The 14,213-nt window shown below is 36.8% G+C and overlaps 2 protein-coding genes across 7 annotated transcripts; both read right to left on the reverse strand.

Annotated features, from left to right (window-relative positions):
- Positions 1 to 14: 14 nt before the first annotated feature.
- LOC135678066 (probable mitochondrial-processing peptidase subunit beta, mitochondrial) lies at positions 15 to 7,530 on the reverse strand. Of its 2 annotated transcripts, XM_065190398.1 has the most exons (9): positions 6,844 to 7,529; positions 3,867 to 4,031; positions 3,584 to 3,721; positions 3,331 to 3,482; positions 3,128 to 3,236; positions 1,262 to 1,360; positions 997 to 1,062; positions 750 to 857; positions 15 to 377 (listed from the first exon to the last, which is right to left on the reverse strand). In XM_065190398.1, exons 1-9 carry the CDS (start codon positions 7,486 to 7,488, stop codon positions 291 to 293), a joined length of 1,569 nt encoding a protein of 522 aa, XP_065046470.1. In that variant the 5' UTR covers positions 7,489 to 7,529; the 3' UTR covers positions 15 to 290. The 2 variants fall into 2 exon arrangements, with proteins under 2 accessions (XP_065046470.1, XP_065046471.1); XM_065190399.1 differs by lacking the exon at positions 3,867 to 4,031 and having other exon boundaries at positions 6,844 to 7,530.
- Positions 7,531 to 9,467: 1,937 nt separating this feature from the next.
- Positions 9,468 to 13,731, reverse strand: LOC135582126 (microtubule-destabilizing protein 60-like). Of its 5 annotated transcripts, none has more exons than XM_018828885.2 (7): positions 12,876 to 13,731; positions 12,747 to 12,786; positions 12,521 to 12,595; positions 11,598 to 11,714; positions 10,575 to 10,682; positions 10,391 to 10,495; positions 9,468 to 9,966 (listed from the first exon to the last, which is right to left on the reverse strand). In XM_018828885.2, the coding sequence occupies exons 1-6, from the start codon at positions 13,583 to 13,585 to the stop codon at positions 10,412 to 10,414; spliced, it is 1,134 nt and encodes a 377-aa protein (XP_018684430.2). In that variant the 5' UTR covers positions 13,586 to 13,731; the 3' UTR covers positions 9,468 to 9,966; positions 10,391 to 10,411. The 5 variants fall into 5 exon arrangements, with proteins under 5 accessions (XP_018684430.2, XP_065049859.1, XP_065049858.1 ...); XM_065193785.1 differs by having other exon boundaries at positions 9,469 to 9,966; positions 10,575 to 10,652; positions 12,521 to 12,598; XM_065193784.1 differs by having other exon boundaries at positions 9,469 to 9,966; positions 12,521 to 12,598.
- Between the last annotated feature and the right edge of the window lie 482 nt (positions 13,732 to 14,213).

Raw genomic sequence — 14,213 nt, forward strand, 5'->3', positions numbered from 1 at the left:
AGACTGCAGGAGGATCAAGGAATCCATTCTCCAATAAGATAGTAGTAACACGAAACATGATCCAAACTTGGAACAGGTTTTACAGGCAAAAAGAAAACGAATTCATGTATCTGGCATTCATTATTTCACTTGATCTTGGAATGTTACATCACAAGTACTGTGAACGGAAAGCAAAATCCTTCCAGACATCTGAAACTTTCATGGTGATTATGATAAACAGCAAAACAGGAAGGGCCAGTGAAGATCCCATTCTGAAGATCTAAAGAATAATTAAGAACTAGTGCCCACCATCAATAGCGGAGCAAATATGTGTGGCGCCTGAACCAGTTGTAATCTGGAAGGCTCTGGATTGGTCCCATGGCTGCAATTGCAACATCCTGCAAGGCCAAAGTCGCACCAGAGTTACATGATGATAATACAAAGGGTACCACAGACTGGAAAAGAATATAGACCTGTGGTGTTACACATTCTCACTATATCAGATTAGTGAAATATACAAGGGAGACTTTTTCAAGAAAAACTTCAAGGCTCACCAACTAGTAACACAAATCTTAAAAATTGGACATGATTCTAACACAAAACTTGCAGACAAAACTCCAATCACAGATGTTACCTAACACTGAAATGCAGGCTTGATTCTAGCATCATTTATGATACCACTCAAGTCCCCTACATCTATCTCGGTATCACTGACTTTTTTTTTATCAATCATAAAGCATCGCTTTGTAAATAAGAAAAGTAAGCTATACCTGATCAAATATAAAACGATTGGCAACACGCTTAACAGTGCTAGCATCGACTGCATCTATCCTTGCAAAGAGTTCAGCAACTGGGACTCTTCGTCTATATGTAAGCATCTGCAAGCATAAAAAAGTATTAATAAAGATATGAAAGAGAGCAGGGTACATGATGTAAGACTTATTGTGACCAAGTAAGCATTTTTTTATGAGAGAGTAACAGAAAAAAGCATGTTAACAAAATAAAACAACTCATTACCTGACGGCCAATATCCTCGGCAACAGGGCTGGTTCCATCGATGTGAAGTTGAAGAGAAGATTTGAGCTGTAAATAACCATCGATTGATTGTGGCTTATACTTATAGACCAGCTAAGAAATTCAATAGAACATTCTACCAGTATGTAATTTTTGCTTATTCATCATAGTTTGGACATATTCTTTAACATAAGATTCTCTGGTTATACTCCCGAGTCTCCATAGTACCACCATAATGGAAAATAAAGCACATGTGTCAATTAATTACCTGATTACGTGCACGAGTAACATCAGCCTCCGAAACTCTGTAAGACAGCTTGCTTATCTCAGACATAATTGCATAAGCCAAATCATCCAAACAATCCGGCTGCTCATGAAAGGTGGAGAAATTTTAGCCAACAAATTTTAACTTGCACAAACAAAATCATGATTCCTATATTTAAAGCCACTGTAAAACAGAATCCATATTCCAATGCTTTGATGTAATCACCATCTGGCCATTAATACCATTAGAACTGAGCCCATGTATACCACTAACAAACAGCATATTCTCATAAATAAGGCAAAGGTAAGATTCATGCTATTGAAATATCATGTGGTATCTATATGATGAACAGTATGAAATACTATGCATTTAAAAGAAATTCATTCTGAAAGACTGCTGCACAACTAAGGATGACACAAAGTTTAAGACTAGAAATTCAGGTAAAACTTGCATCAAGCTATCAAATAGAATTTGCATGACACATTTCAGTATGGGTAAAGCCAAATTGATTCATTTTCTACATAATGTCAACACATGCTTTAAACAGTTTCCTCATAGCAGTGATTCCGTACAAGCAATGTGAAAACTACCTTCTCAATGACTCATCATTGCAAAGTCAACTTGTTCAGAGACAAAGAACAATTCCTTTGTCATCCGCAAACAAACTACTTTAGTATCACAATTCCCATTGTACGGCCATATTTCATCAGTGCATATCATATACCATCTTATAGTGAAAAAAAGATTAAGTACACCTCAAAGTTCGGCAAGAACTAAGAAGCAGGTTTAACAGGAGGCTCTGGTAAGATTACTATAAATAACAACAATTTTTTTGAACAAAAACTTGCCAGCTACAAGGATCCATCCTTACATGCAATTTAGCGCTGACAGTGGAGCAGGTGTCATCCAAGAGCAAACATGTACATTGTGTAATTGATTGTGTCAAGTCTTACCCGATTTCATTCCTCACAAGGACACCTCAAGTTTCAATTACTCTTCCAACCAAAAATAAATCATGGCCATCCTACGTGGTGAAGAAGCAACCTTGTAGTTGCCCTCTATATCAGAACTAAACAATTGCAAGTCAAAATGTACAGGACTTTAATATTGTTGCCAGTATCTTTTGATGATTAAGGCAAATAAAACTACAGAATAGATACAGACTCATTTTTTTCCAGAGATATGATAAGGTGTTAGGATACTGTTCGTTCTTTAATTCACAGATTCACTTTGCTAAGAGCTTATTCAACATATTGTGGTTTTAAGATTTGACAAATTAGGATCAAGATCGAATTATGTAGACCACTTCAGAAACTTGTTATCTTACAATTTGTTCTCCCAACAGAAATTCGTAAAACTATTACTTGTTCTCAGTAATACTAGACAGCACAGGTGTATATATTGCTCAATATACTAGTCCAACCAGTTACCCAGACTGATACTGCTTCAAAATTTAAATCCTTGGAGTAAATATCTTCAAACTTAAATGATAAGCTAGAATCTTAATCATCGTTTGAATTATAAATGGTCAAAGTATTTATAAGCTTATTCAAATAAAAAGAACTCAAAATTAGACCATAAACTGCCTCTAACTGCTCCAATTAGATAACAGTAAAAATCAACAAATTGAAAGCAACTCTACTGAAATTGCAAGTTTCTGGACATAATCCTGTGCTTAATTTTCACAATTCACAAATCACCAAAAGCAATGAAACCTGAGGCGAAACTTTTAGACATCAGGCTGTATACATCTTTGAAAATGAAAATATGCTAGAAATATCGCTTTTAATGAACCAATCACCATTTATCAATATCCACTATCAACTTCAGCATTTCCTATCTGGATAAAAACATAAAAAGATCACTAACCTTGGCAACTGCATAAACACCAAACAGACCAGTGTCTTTATAGTTTGTATTGAAAGCCATCATGCTTTCAGCAATCTCATTAATGGCTATTCTTTGGGACAGCTCTGAACTGCTTAAAATCGGGCATGCGATCAATACAGGTCAAAACTTGGATTTAAATATTAATATCATCTGAGCCTATGAAGAAGACTATAACAACCCACCCCATGTGCTTTCCACCACCAGCGTTCTTGTTCCAAGAACCTAGCATAGACTGCATGACCATTAATGCGATAGAATCTGGGTCTGTCCAAGATGCTCCACTAAATGCAACCGCAAATTGCGCAAGTGGAATATCATCATCTATTATCCTAACCTGGACATGGCAAACTTTAGAGGCAAGAAAGAATATTGTAATAAAAAAAACAACATATCTAAGAGAGAATAATGGCCAAACATTTAAAATTGGGTTCCCACCTCAGAACCCGTGAAAATAGCTGGTTCCTTCGCGACCAATTCGGATGCTGTAGTAGGATCATTTGAAAGCTTTGTGAACACCTTTTTAACGTGCTCAACTATGTCCTCATGTTTAACAGCACCAGCAGCTGAGATGACCTAAACCATCATAAACAAAAACTAAAAGTTACACCAGCTAAAACTAGGGAAATTTGTAAAAAAAAAAAAAAAAGCAGGTGGCTGGGTCAGTCTAATACAATGATCACACAGAAAATCAAGAATGGTAATCCGAATAAAAACACACCATTCTAGGGGCTGTGTAATGAGTGGAAATGTAGTTCTTAAGGTGCTCTTTAGTAATAGTCTTGATGTTCTGAGCAGGTCCTAGAATGGTTCTGCCAAGTGGCGTATACTGGAATGCAGTTGCATGCAAATGATCAAAAATAACTTCTTCAGTTTGTCCCTCAACCTACATGACAGAGAAAGATGATATTAACATACAGTACCAACTAACAGTTCATATAAAAGTAATCATCAACAAGTTTACTGAGGTTTTCCTAAAACAAATGTTTAATGTGATGTCAAAAACACAAATCTGGGAGATCAGTATATCCAATGAACTCCATAAAATTAAAATGTGTTTCACTTTAAAAGTTTATATAAGGAAAATGGTATGCAAGTGATGACATGTTAAGATAAAATAACCTTAGGTTATCCTGGATAGCATGTTTACCTGACAAAAGGGAAGAAAAAAAAAAACAGGAACACAGCTTCCGGATCATTTTTCAAACTGCTAATATTAAACCAGCTACAGTAACATAACACAAGAAGCAGCAGCAACAACAAAGTCATAACACCCAACTACTTGGGATCAACTACGTAAATCTTTTGCTGCCATAACACAAGCAAACCAAAGTTTATGCATAGAGTAAGAAAATATTATACTGCTAAAAATTGTGGGCAGGACACATTTGGGTTACAAGCAATATAAATTACATAAGTTGCATCAAAGTTATATGCAAATAATTTATCACAAAGAACACATGAAGATGAACTCAATCAAATATTCCTCAGCTAAACCAACCAACAGGATTCAAAACAGAAATTGAAACAGACAGAAACAAGTAGTAAAAGAAATTCCAGGACTATAAATCATCATACTCAACTCATATTCAGTTCAAAATCTACAGACAGTATCCACGATTACAGGGACCAAATCTCAAATTTAAAGCAAGAACATTTCACTTGTTCGCTTTTGAACAGACTTCCTTTTTCTTGGGATTGGACAGACAGTTAAAATGATCAAATAATAGGCATAAATAGGCAGAATTATAACATCAATATAATTGTATATTTTGTACACCATGTTACCCATTATAAAAAAATATAAGCCGATAGAATCAACATCCTTCAACATTGACTTTAAAAACAGAAGACACATTTGACTACTAACAGATTTATGTTATAACAACACCAATAAATTAATGAAATAAGAAACATCAACAAGCAAATGTTTGAGTGAACCATTACAATAGATGATATGAAGATTAATAAAGAACAATAGGCACTTCTCCAATTGCTTATCCATAAACTACTTTGTCATTAATATCCATGTCAATAATAGCCATCAGACCCCTCTTCACTATTATATATCCATTTGCTGATATAGATACAAACAAACAGATATATGTACGCCAGAAAAAAAAGATACTGAATCAACAGAATCTTTTCCCAGCACCTCCCATGTCTACATTGTAGTGTACATTAAAACTCATAATTTATTTTGATGCACTAATTGATAGGTCATGTAAGACAAAACTTAAGATCGAGTAAAAGGCTCTGACCATACAAACACAGTAGCAACAGAGTCTGGTTTTTTAACTGAAAATTGTAAGATATCAATTAAATTACACTATTCACTCCACTCAATTTCAAAGACCATGCTCAAACCAACTTCTACTATTGGCAGCAGTTCTCCAATATATTTTTAATTGTCAGTATTACTTCATGACATGTTATCTACTGAAAATAAAAAAGGTCATTCCTCCTATGTAGCCCAAATAAGCACAAACAACAAATAGCATATAACTGACAACATTGTTGCTTCTTATGCATCTGTTGACTAAGTGTAAACATTTCTTAATCTTCCACATTAATTGCGTAACCTACTGGATAATTTTTGAACCCACATTCTCATCATGAATAAAAGAGTTTTTGAAGAGGGAACACTTCTTTAACATCAGTCATCTAATACAGTACCAGAATGGACACAAAGTTTGACACTATAATGCTTCTCATCCATTAATCTTGTAACATAAACATGAAAAATTCATTTATAAAGAAACAGCTACCAGAATATGCAACCTTCACAGCCACAGTTTATTGTTTTTACAAAAATTAATATAACCATAAACCCCTTGCAACATATTATTCATGTTTTCATTAATAACGTTATCGTAAATGCCAAACATGATGAACATGCAACTCTTTCATCTCCTTGGGTTGAAAAAAATATATATCCAGTGTGATTTTCTTGTTAGCTTCCTGTCATAACCTACTAAATTATTTTCACCAGAAAGCTAAGTGGTATCTAGACAGTAGATGTCTGACAGAAACGTAAGAAGATGCTAAATCACCAAGAACAGAGGCTTTTTAGGAACCCACTGTATCGTGTATTACCAACAACATACTATCGATGGACTTTCACTTATATTTCCTCAGTTGTATGATGATGCATGTAAAACCTCTAACACACACTGCTTATAAGTACCTAGCATCTTGATGCAGCAACATATTCAAAGTGTTTTATCTTAGCCAATTACTCATGTAAACTAATTATCTTCACCCTCAAGTTATTGCCTACAGTATCCAAATCTGTTTGCTAACAACTAATGGATCAGCGAATATATAAAATATAGATCAAATGTCTAAAAAATTAATATAAAATAACAACGCAATGAAAGCAGAAAGTATAATAAGAGACTGCCAGAACTGATGTCATCAATTTCAAGGTTAGTATAACTCATCAATTCAGTCTCTTGACCTACCTACTTTTGTTTTTTCTTTAAGCCATAAGATCTCTGATACAAATTAGTAACTGGCTGATATACAATCAAACTATAAACAAGAAGCAATCATAGTTGGATTAAAAGAGTAACTGTGAACTTTGTTCGAGGAAAAAAGTGTAATTAACAATGTTCATCGACTTTGAAGTGGATATTTTAGAAAAAGTTGGTCTTTTACAACCGAGGAGGTACAAGATACTAAATTCTGAATTATACCTCTTCCATCTCCCTGAGGATGACATCCCGCTCCCTCTCAATGCGCTTCTCATCGAAGCATGAATTCTGAAGTATGTCCGCAAGGATCTCGAGCGCCTTGGGCACATCCTTATCCAACACCTTGGCATAGTAGGTGGTCTGCTCCCTCGAGGTGTAAGCATTCAGATGCCCCCCCATGTTCTCGATCTCCTCCTCCAGCTGCCGCACCGTCCGTGACTGCGTGCCCTTGAAGATCATGTGCTCCAAGAAGTGCGCGGTCCCGTTGGTCTCGTCGGTCTCGAATCGGCTGCCGGCGTCGATCCACACGCCGACGGTGGCGGTGCGGGAGGAAAGGGTGGACTCGGTGGCGATGCGGAGACCGTTAGGGAGGGTGGTGACGCGGGTCTGCGGCGCGGCGAGCACGGACGTGTGGTCGGCGAGGGCGGGGTGGGGGGAGGCGTAGCGAAGGAAGCGGGGGTCGGGGTCGTCGAGGCGCTTGATCTTGGACCGGACGGCCTCGGCGAGGCGGTCGTAATGCATGACGGGGGGCCTGGCCGGGGCTGGGGCGGCCAGGTCTGGGAAGGCTAGGGCAGCGGCGGTGGAGGCGGATCGGCTGGAGAGGAGGAGGGGGCGGCGAGAGAGGGTGAGGAGCTTACGGATCGCCATGGCTAGGGTTAGGGGAAGGGAGAATGGGAAGAGAGAGAGAGGGAGAGAGAGAGAGCTTAATAGATTTCTCAGTGGCAGGTTCCTCATAGCCCACTGACTTCACCGGCCCAAAATTCTAAAAGTTGGGGAGCAAGGTCTCACTTGATGGATCTGACCCGAGACCATCGTGTGCCGATTAACCGCAGATCCTGGAATCGAAGGCCGGCCCAAAATTCTAGGCCCAAATTCTCACTAGATGGATCTGATCTGATTCATCGTTTGCCTGTAAATAGCCAGTCCTCACCGTTGTTTGATTTTGATTCCGGATCAATCGTTTTTTTATTTTTTTTTCTCAAAAACAAGAATCAGAGTGATTTTTTTAAATTAAAATTAAATTTTTTTTAATTATTATTTTATTATTTGAATCATCGATTTTTATTATTTTTAATTAAAAATAATTTTAAGTATGAAACAAAATTTATAAATTTATTTTTAAATTTAGATAAATATGTATAACTGTAATGAGTGTAATGACATGAAAAAAAAATTGATATAAAAAATAAAGGACGAATTCAAACTCCTAACTTTGAGAAATTCAAGTAGAGATTTTTTTTTTTTTCAAAATACTCATTCTACCCCTTTTGGCTATTGCCCTCGTGTCTTCACCCCATCAATCACCTCTCTCTGTCATACTAGTTATTCCTTTCTTATCACAAACAAATCTATACGAAGGGTATTCGATATAGTATTTGTATATATTTATATTTTTTATTTTGTTTATGCTTTATACAAAATGTAAAGAGCTTATAGTAGGCTTAACATCCCTATTTTAATTAGTTTTTATATTCATCTTAGTCATATAAGTATAAATTGTATAAAAATTGTTAACTCGATGAATTCAATACTTATGCAACGGCTTATACATGGACAATAGTCTATCCATGGCTATACTAAGGTAATCAAAATTGAATGCCATGAAGTATAAAGATTTTCTCTTCCGTATAGGAATGATGCATGTTTAACATATTACTAAGCCTTGAGGGATAGTAGTGCCGAAGAGTTGTAATATAGTAAGTGTGTTCATGGTGGAAGAACAATGCATAGTTTGTTTAAGAAGACAGAAAATAGTCTAAGAGGATAGTAGTATTGAAACTTCTAAAGAGAAAGATAATAAAAGAAAAACTGCTCCAATGGGACAGATATCCAAGAGTGATAAGTTTCAATTTTCTAAAGGGAGGATTATATGTAATAGACTGCACATGTTGATTAGGTACCTCAAGACAACAGCTCCATAAAGCTCAATAGATTTAGCGAGTGATGAGAAGTCATTGTATGATCTCGCACGAGGTAATACGTTGATAGACATTATAAGACACACTTAAAGCCAATGTAAGAATCAGACTTAACGGAGGGCTGACATGTGGAATAGTAAGCACGAGGACTACTATCAACTCAATGCAAACCGATTAGTGAAGCAACTTGTGTGAAACTTAGTGAAATACTCAAACCATATGAAGAGAGTCGATATATAAAACGAAATATAGAGTATATATATTAAGTTTTTCTTGGATAGAGGTTAACGCCATGAACTATTACAGAGATAAAAAAATAAAATTATATCATTATCATAACTATTTTAATTTTATTCTCCATAGATTATAACATTTTTTTTTGTCTCCCTATCCAACGTGAGACAAAGTAATTTATAAGAATTAGATGAGTATAATTTTGAGGATGATATCCTCTATATATGGGTAATTTAGTCATTCGATAGATGGAGGTGTTATTATTTTTCATTGGGTGGCACAAACTTTTGTATGTCATTCAGAAATCCCATTGTGGCATTATTATAGTCATCAAGTCAGGGGGGAACATATGCTCTATAAAATGTAGGAAAGCTTGGCTTCACTGTCTTGGCTTTTGACCTTCTGGCTTTGTGCATTACAGCTGAGCTCAATGTCTACAATCCTTCTTATTCTCTCCATAATAAAAGTTGTGATACAAATGACATTGTTCCTTACAATGATGCATAAAAATCTGGGCAATTGTGCTCAGTCGCAAGAGGTTTTCATGTAGTTCTGCTTACAAGCTCATAAGTTTATGCCAAGTGAGGCGAGAAACAATGAATGCATTTTAACCCTCTTCTAGGAACAAGGCTTGTCATTTGCCGTACAGTTGTTACAGTTATTTCTAATCGCAAGCAGTCAAATGTGCCAACATAAAGTTTTCACATTTGCTCAGACAAATATGTAAATGGATTATTCTTTGCATCGCAAACTGAAAAAACAAAGATCAAGGCAAAAAAAATAGAAGCTTCAAACGTTGCTTAGTCAGGCAAACAAAAGGGTCAGCTCCAAATGCTGAGAATTTTAGCTGAGAGTGCATCCTGCAATTTGAACTTGAGCCCTCACAAGTGCTAGAAGAATTTAGTTTACCAACGACAGTTGGGTATTTAAAAGAATTGGTCTGTCAGATACATCCACGCTTCGATTCATTTACCTGGCATTAGAACATGAACAAATGAGTGAGAACATACCATCATCGATAAATCTCAAGTGTTTGCTGATCATCAAATAGAATTTGTCTACATGCTAAACAAATGAATTGTATTAGCATCTCTTGTGGCTATCATCATATCCAGCCAGAAATTATTTTCTGACAAGCAAAGACTCAAAATAATCAATATCCACACGTTATTAGTCCTCCTTGATTGACTTGAGACACTGAGCTTACTGGTTCAAAGACGCTAATTGTTCCTTCACAATGCATATGATTAAATCTCGACTCTTTCGGAACTACCGTGCAGGGTTTTGTTGATCTCTATTACAAAAATGAAACATATAACGAAGGAGCTAAATAGGTTCCGTAAGAGTAGTAAGGTTTCAGAATACAGTGAAGAGCAAGAAACAAGTTAGATGCTTACTTTCTCGGGTTGAAGGGTTGATCAAAGTACAGCATGGGCTGGTCTCACAGTACTACATCTCTTTTGGATTCTGATTCTTCCTATTTCCTTGTCTTGATCTTTAAACTTTCAAACAGAACTCATATTAGCTAAGTGAGAAAAGGGAAACTGTAATGACACATGACAATGAAGAAAGGAAACGTACTTTATGTTCGGAAGCTATTCTGAGGTCTTCTGAATTTAGATCGTATACCTTATCCTGCCTCTCTCTCTCTAACGTTGTCTGCTTGATAAAATCCACATGCTCAGCAGCCTTTCACATTAATCACAATGTAATAATGAGGAAAATACAATTTTAAACCAAAGTGGCATTTGTTTGAACAAAAATTCTGTAGAAGCCTACGTGAAGATCAAACTCAACATGTTCACTATGAAGAACGAGATTAATTGGTTCAGTTAGCTCCTTTATGCCAGGCTTTGGCGGGCACCATTGCATCAAAGATCAATGTCACTATCGGTAGTTGATCTTGAGTTGAACTATCAGTGATGGAATATGTAAATACAATCAGATTGGCCAATTTTCAATATAAAACAGACCATATGTATCAATCCAGTAGCGTTTAAATCAGAATTTCCTATAAAATTTTGATCCATTTTAGTTCTTACAAAATCTAGGTTGAAACTAAATTGCACTCATATTTAAAATTCATTAGATTGTGTGTGTGTGTGTGTGTATATATATGCATATATACTTTCAGTTATTGCAAACTACATTTGGTTTGGTTGTGTGTGATCATTTCTTTTATGTTCTGAGATGTTTCAAGGTTGTTATTGTGATAATTTGCTAGCATAATTTCTTGTCACAATTAACTCTAACCAGACATCTTATGATGGTTTTGTTCAATCGTCACTGATCTAAATATGTATTGCATGAATATAATTCTTCAGTCTGCCGAATAATCAAATTGAAGATTAGTCATGTTCAATCGTCACTGATCTAAATATGTATTGCATGATGGTTTTGCTCAATCGTCACTGATCTAAATATGTATTGCATGAATATAATTCTTCAATCTGCCGAATAATCAAATTGAAGATAGGTAAAAAAAATTAGTCATGTTGTTATAGGACCTCTATTAGTGCCACTGAATATTCTACTAAATACTGCCTTCTGTTCTATGATATGCATGCAACTGATTAGAATTAAGAATGTGATTAAACGTGAAACCTCAGGTTCTTCCATATTCCATGTGAGCCTTTGCGTGAAGGGTTTTCTTTTCTCCTCCTCCAAAAGCACCCCTCTTATTTTCTTGGTAAAGTTCTCCTCTTTGCATCTTCCTCTTTGCTGTCAAAGAAAATTTTCAAACTGTTCAGATTCATTGAACAGTAATAAGCTTATAACCAAATCTATCTTGAAACTTCATATTAGCTGAGGCTGATTAGAAATTATGTACAGAATTTTAATTTTCAGGCATTACTAACCCTGATCTCGAGGAAGAGAAAAGGAACAAGGACAGATACGAAAGAAATTAGACACTTGTCTAGTAAATCCTTGCAACAGAAATAGCATGTTAAATGAACACAGATTTTGCATAATGCCTATCCAAGAAATGTGTAAAATTCTTGTATACATTTTTTATGACAAGGTGGATTTGAAGCAGGCGATATTGAGACTGAATATCCGACGAATTTCCAGATTACTTTCTGCTCCTTGCCAAGAAGAAGGAAGCCTCTTTGCACGATTGATTTACCACTACTTGAGGTTCAAATTCAAATGAATTACCTTGTTTCTCAAGGCTTTGTCATCAGTGATCTAAGCAGAGTAAACAACCCATGCAGATCCATAAAATTGAGGCCATGACATGTGCGCATGCAGCAAGCACCCACATTAGTCTCCTGCCTTTCATCTTTCTTAGACTAAAAGAATTCCAGGAAAAGAAAGGTCTCCTATGCATTTCATTCTTTCTTAAACTAAAAAGAGTACAAATAACTTTTAATCGGAAAAGAAGAATTGATTCTCTCAATACCGTGTTCGGATGAAATGTCAGATTCTAGGACCTCATTTCCATAAACTAATTTCAAACCCACTATATTCTCTATCATTTTCTATGTACAAAAAGAGAAGATATCAGTATCTAAACGTCGGAATACCTCAGTCCTCAGCTTGAGTGGTTGGTGTGTCACTTTAGGCTTCTTATTCAGGCTACTTCCCGGAGAACCAGTTCTCTTCTAGAATGCATAAATAGTTAATGCCAAAGAAACGAAACCTTACTTATCTACTAAAAAACATGATATAAAGAAGCAACACAAATTTGATATGCCAAACAGGATCTACACAATAGGAGATATAAAAGATTATGCATGGAAGAATTCATACATTGCATCTGTTAGCTCGGCCATCTGATTCACTATTCCATCTGTTGGCAACATTAAGAAGGCAACAAAATTAAATCGATGGTTACCGACAATAATCAGAAAGAAAAGATGTCTTGATAGTATCACTGACCTATCACCGTTGCTGTTCACCGAAGACTGCATGGTGGAATCTCCGTCGTCGTCCTCACCATGGAAAGAGGATGAGAAAGAGGCAACTGGGGAACAGGAGACCCCAGTGACATCCACCTTCGTCGGAAGCTGCAAAGCTGGCAGGGCCCAAGTCATCACCTTCCGCTTGCTCTGGCCTCCGCCGTCGACCTTGGTCTCCTTGGAGATTGAAAAGAGCCTCTCGAATGTCTTCACCAGATACATCACGCGCCCGGCCCCCGGCTCTGGTAAGCTACTCATGGCTTCTTCCAGCATCATTCTCCTCATCATCCTCATCTTCGAACTCCCCTCCAATTCTCCAGTCCCTGGTTCTTCCGCCAGCGAACACCAGATTTCTTCGCGATTCTTCTTCATTTTCTCTGTTCCATCTGCCTGAATTCTCGCAAAGGGCTTCTCCTGCGGTGTGCCGAGGCCATCGCTGGCGACTTGTCGACGTTTCGTGGACTTGAAATCCCTGTTTCCTTTCACCGAATCCTTCTCACCAGCAGCCGTTCGCTTCGCATTTGCTAGGGAAGGAGACGACGACATCTTCGGCACCGATTTCTTCGTTTTTGCGGACAGGATCGCCGGAGACTTGATTGATCTCGGCGGAGTGGAAGCGGCAACATTTGGATCGATGTTCTCCGAGAGAAAACATCTCGGGGCACGGTACTTCTTGACAGGGGTCGTCATGCTGCCGTTCCGGTCCCCGGAATCGATCACAGAGCTAGTCGGAAGCGGAAGAAGTGAATCTAAACACGAAGCTCGACGATCTGGAGATGGGTTTAAGTAGGCAGAGAGGAGCGGGAGATAGAAAAAGGTGGGAGTTTTGAGGTTGGATTGGGGCGGAGGGATTATAACGTTGTGGGTGCGGAGGCGTCGACCTCGCAACGGCTAGTTGGTGATGATTTAAGGTAAGTATTTAACATACGATTTAGCCGTTGGATTAAGCATCGTATTAAAGGTTTTTGCACATTTTAATTACTCAAGTTTTTAAGATATAAATAAATAAATAAATATATATATATATATGTATGATTTCACCTTTTGTATTTTAAATAGAAAAAAAAAACTATTGATCAAATGCTGAATTGCTTTTTTTTCATTTTTAACCCGTGCCACTAATTATAATGATTCATAAACTTTAGACAAGCTTTAATATCTCAATTGAGTAAAAAAAAAAAAATTCAATCATCATGTCCTACTTTCACTCTCAATACTTTATACTTTGTACTTTTGTTCCAACCATTTATACTTTTGTTCTTTTGAAGAGTTAGAGAATGTTACAATACTCTTGTTTTTCAACAAAGAATAACTCATA

This window comes from Musa acuminata, chromosome BXJ1-7, assembly GCF_036884655.1.
Source record: "Musa acuminata AAA Group cultivar baxijiao chromosome BXJ1-7, Cavendish_Baxijiao_AAA, whole genome shotgun sequence".
NCBI classification, from domain to species: domain Eukaryota; kingdom Viridiplantae; phylum Streptophyta; class Magnoliopsida; order Zingiberales; family Musaceae; genus Musa; species Musa acuminata.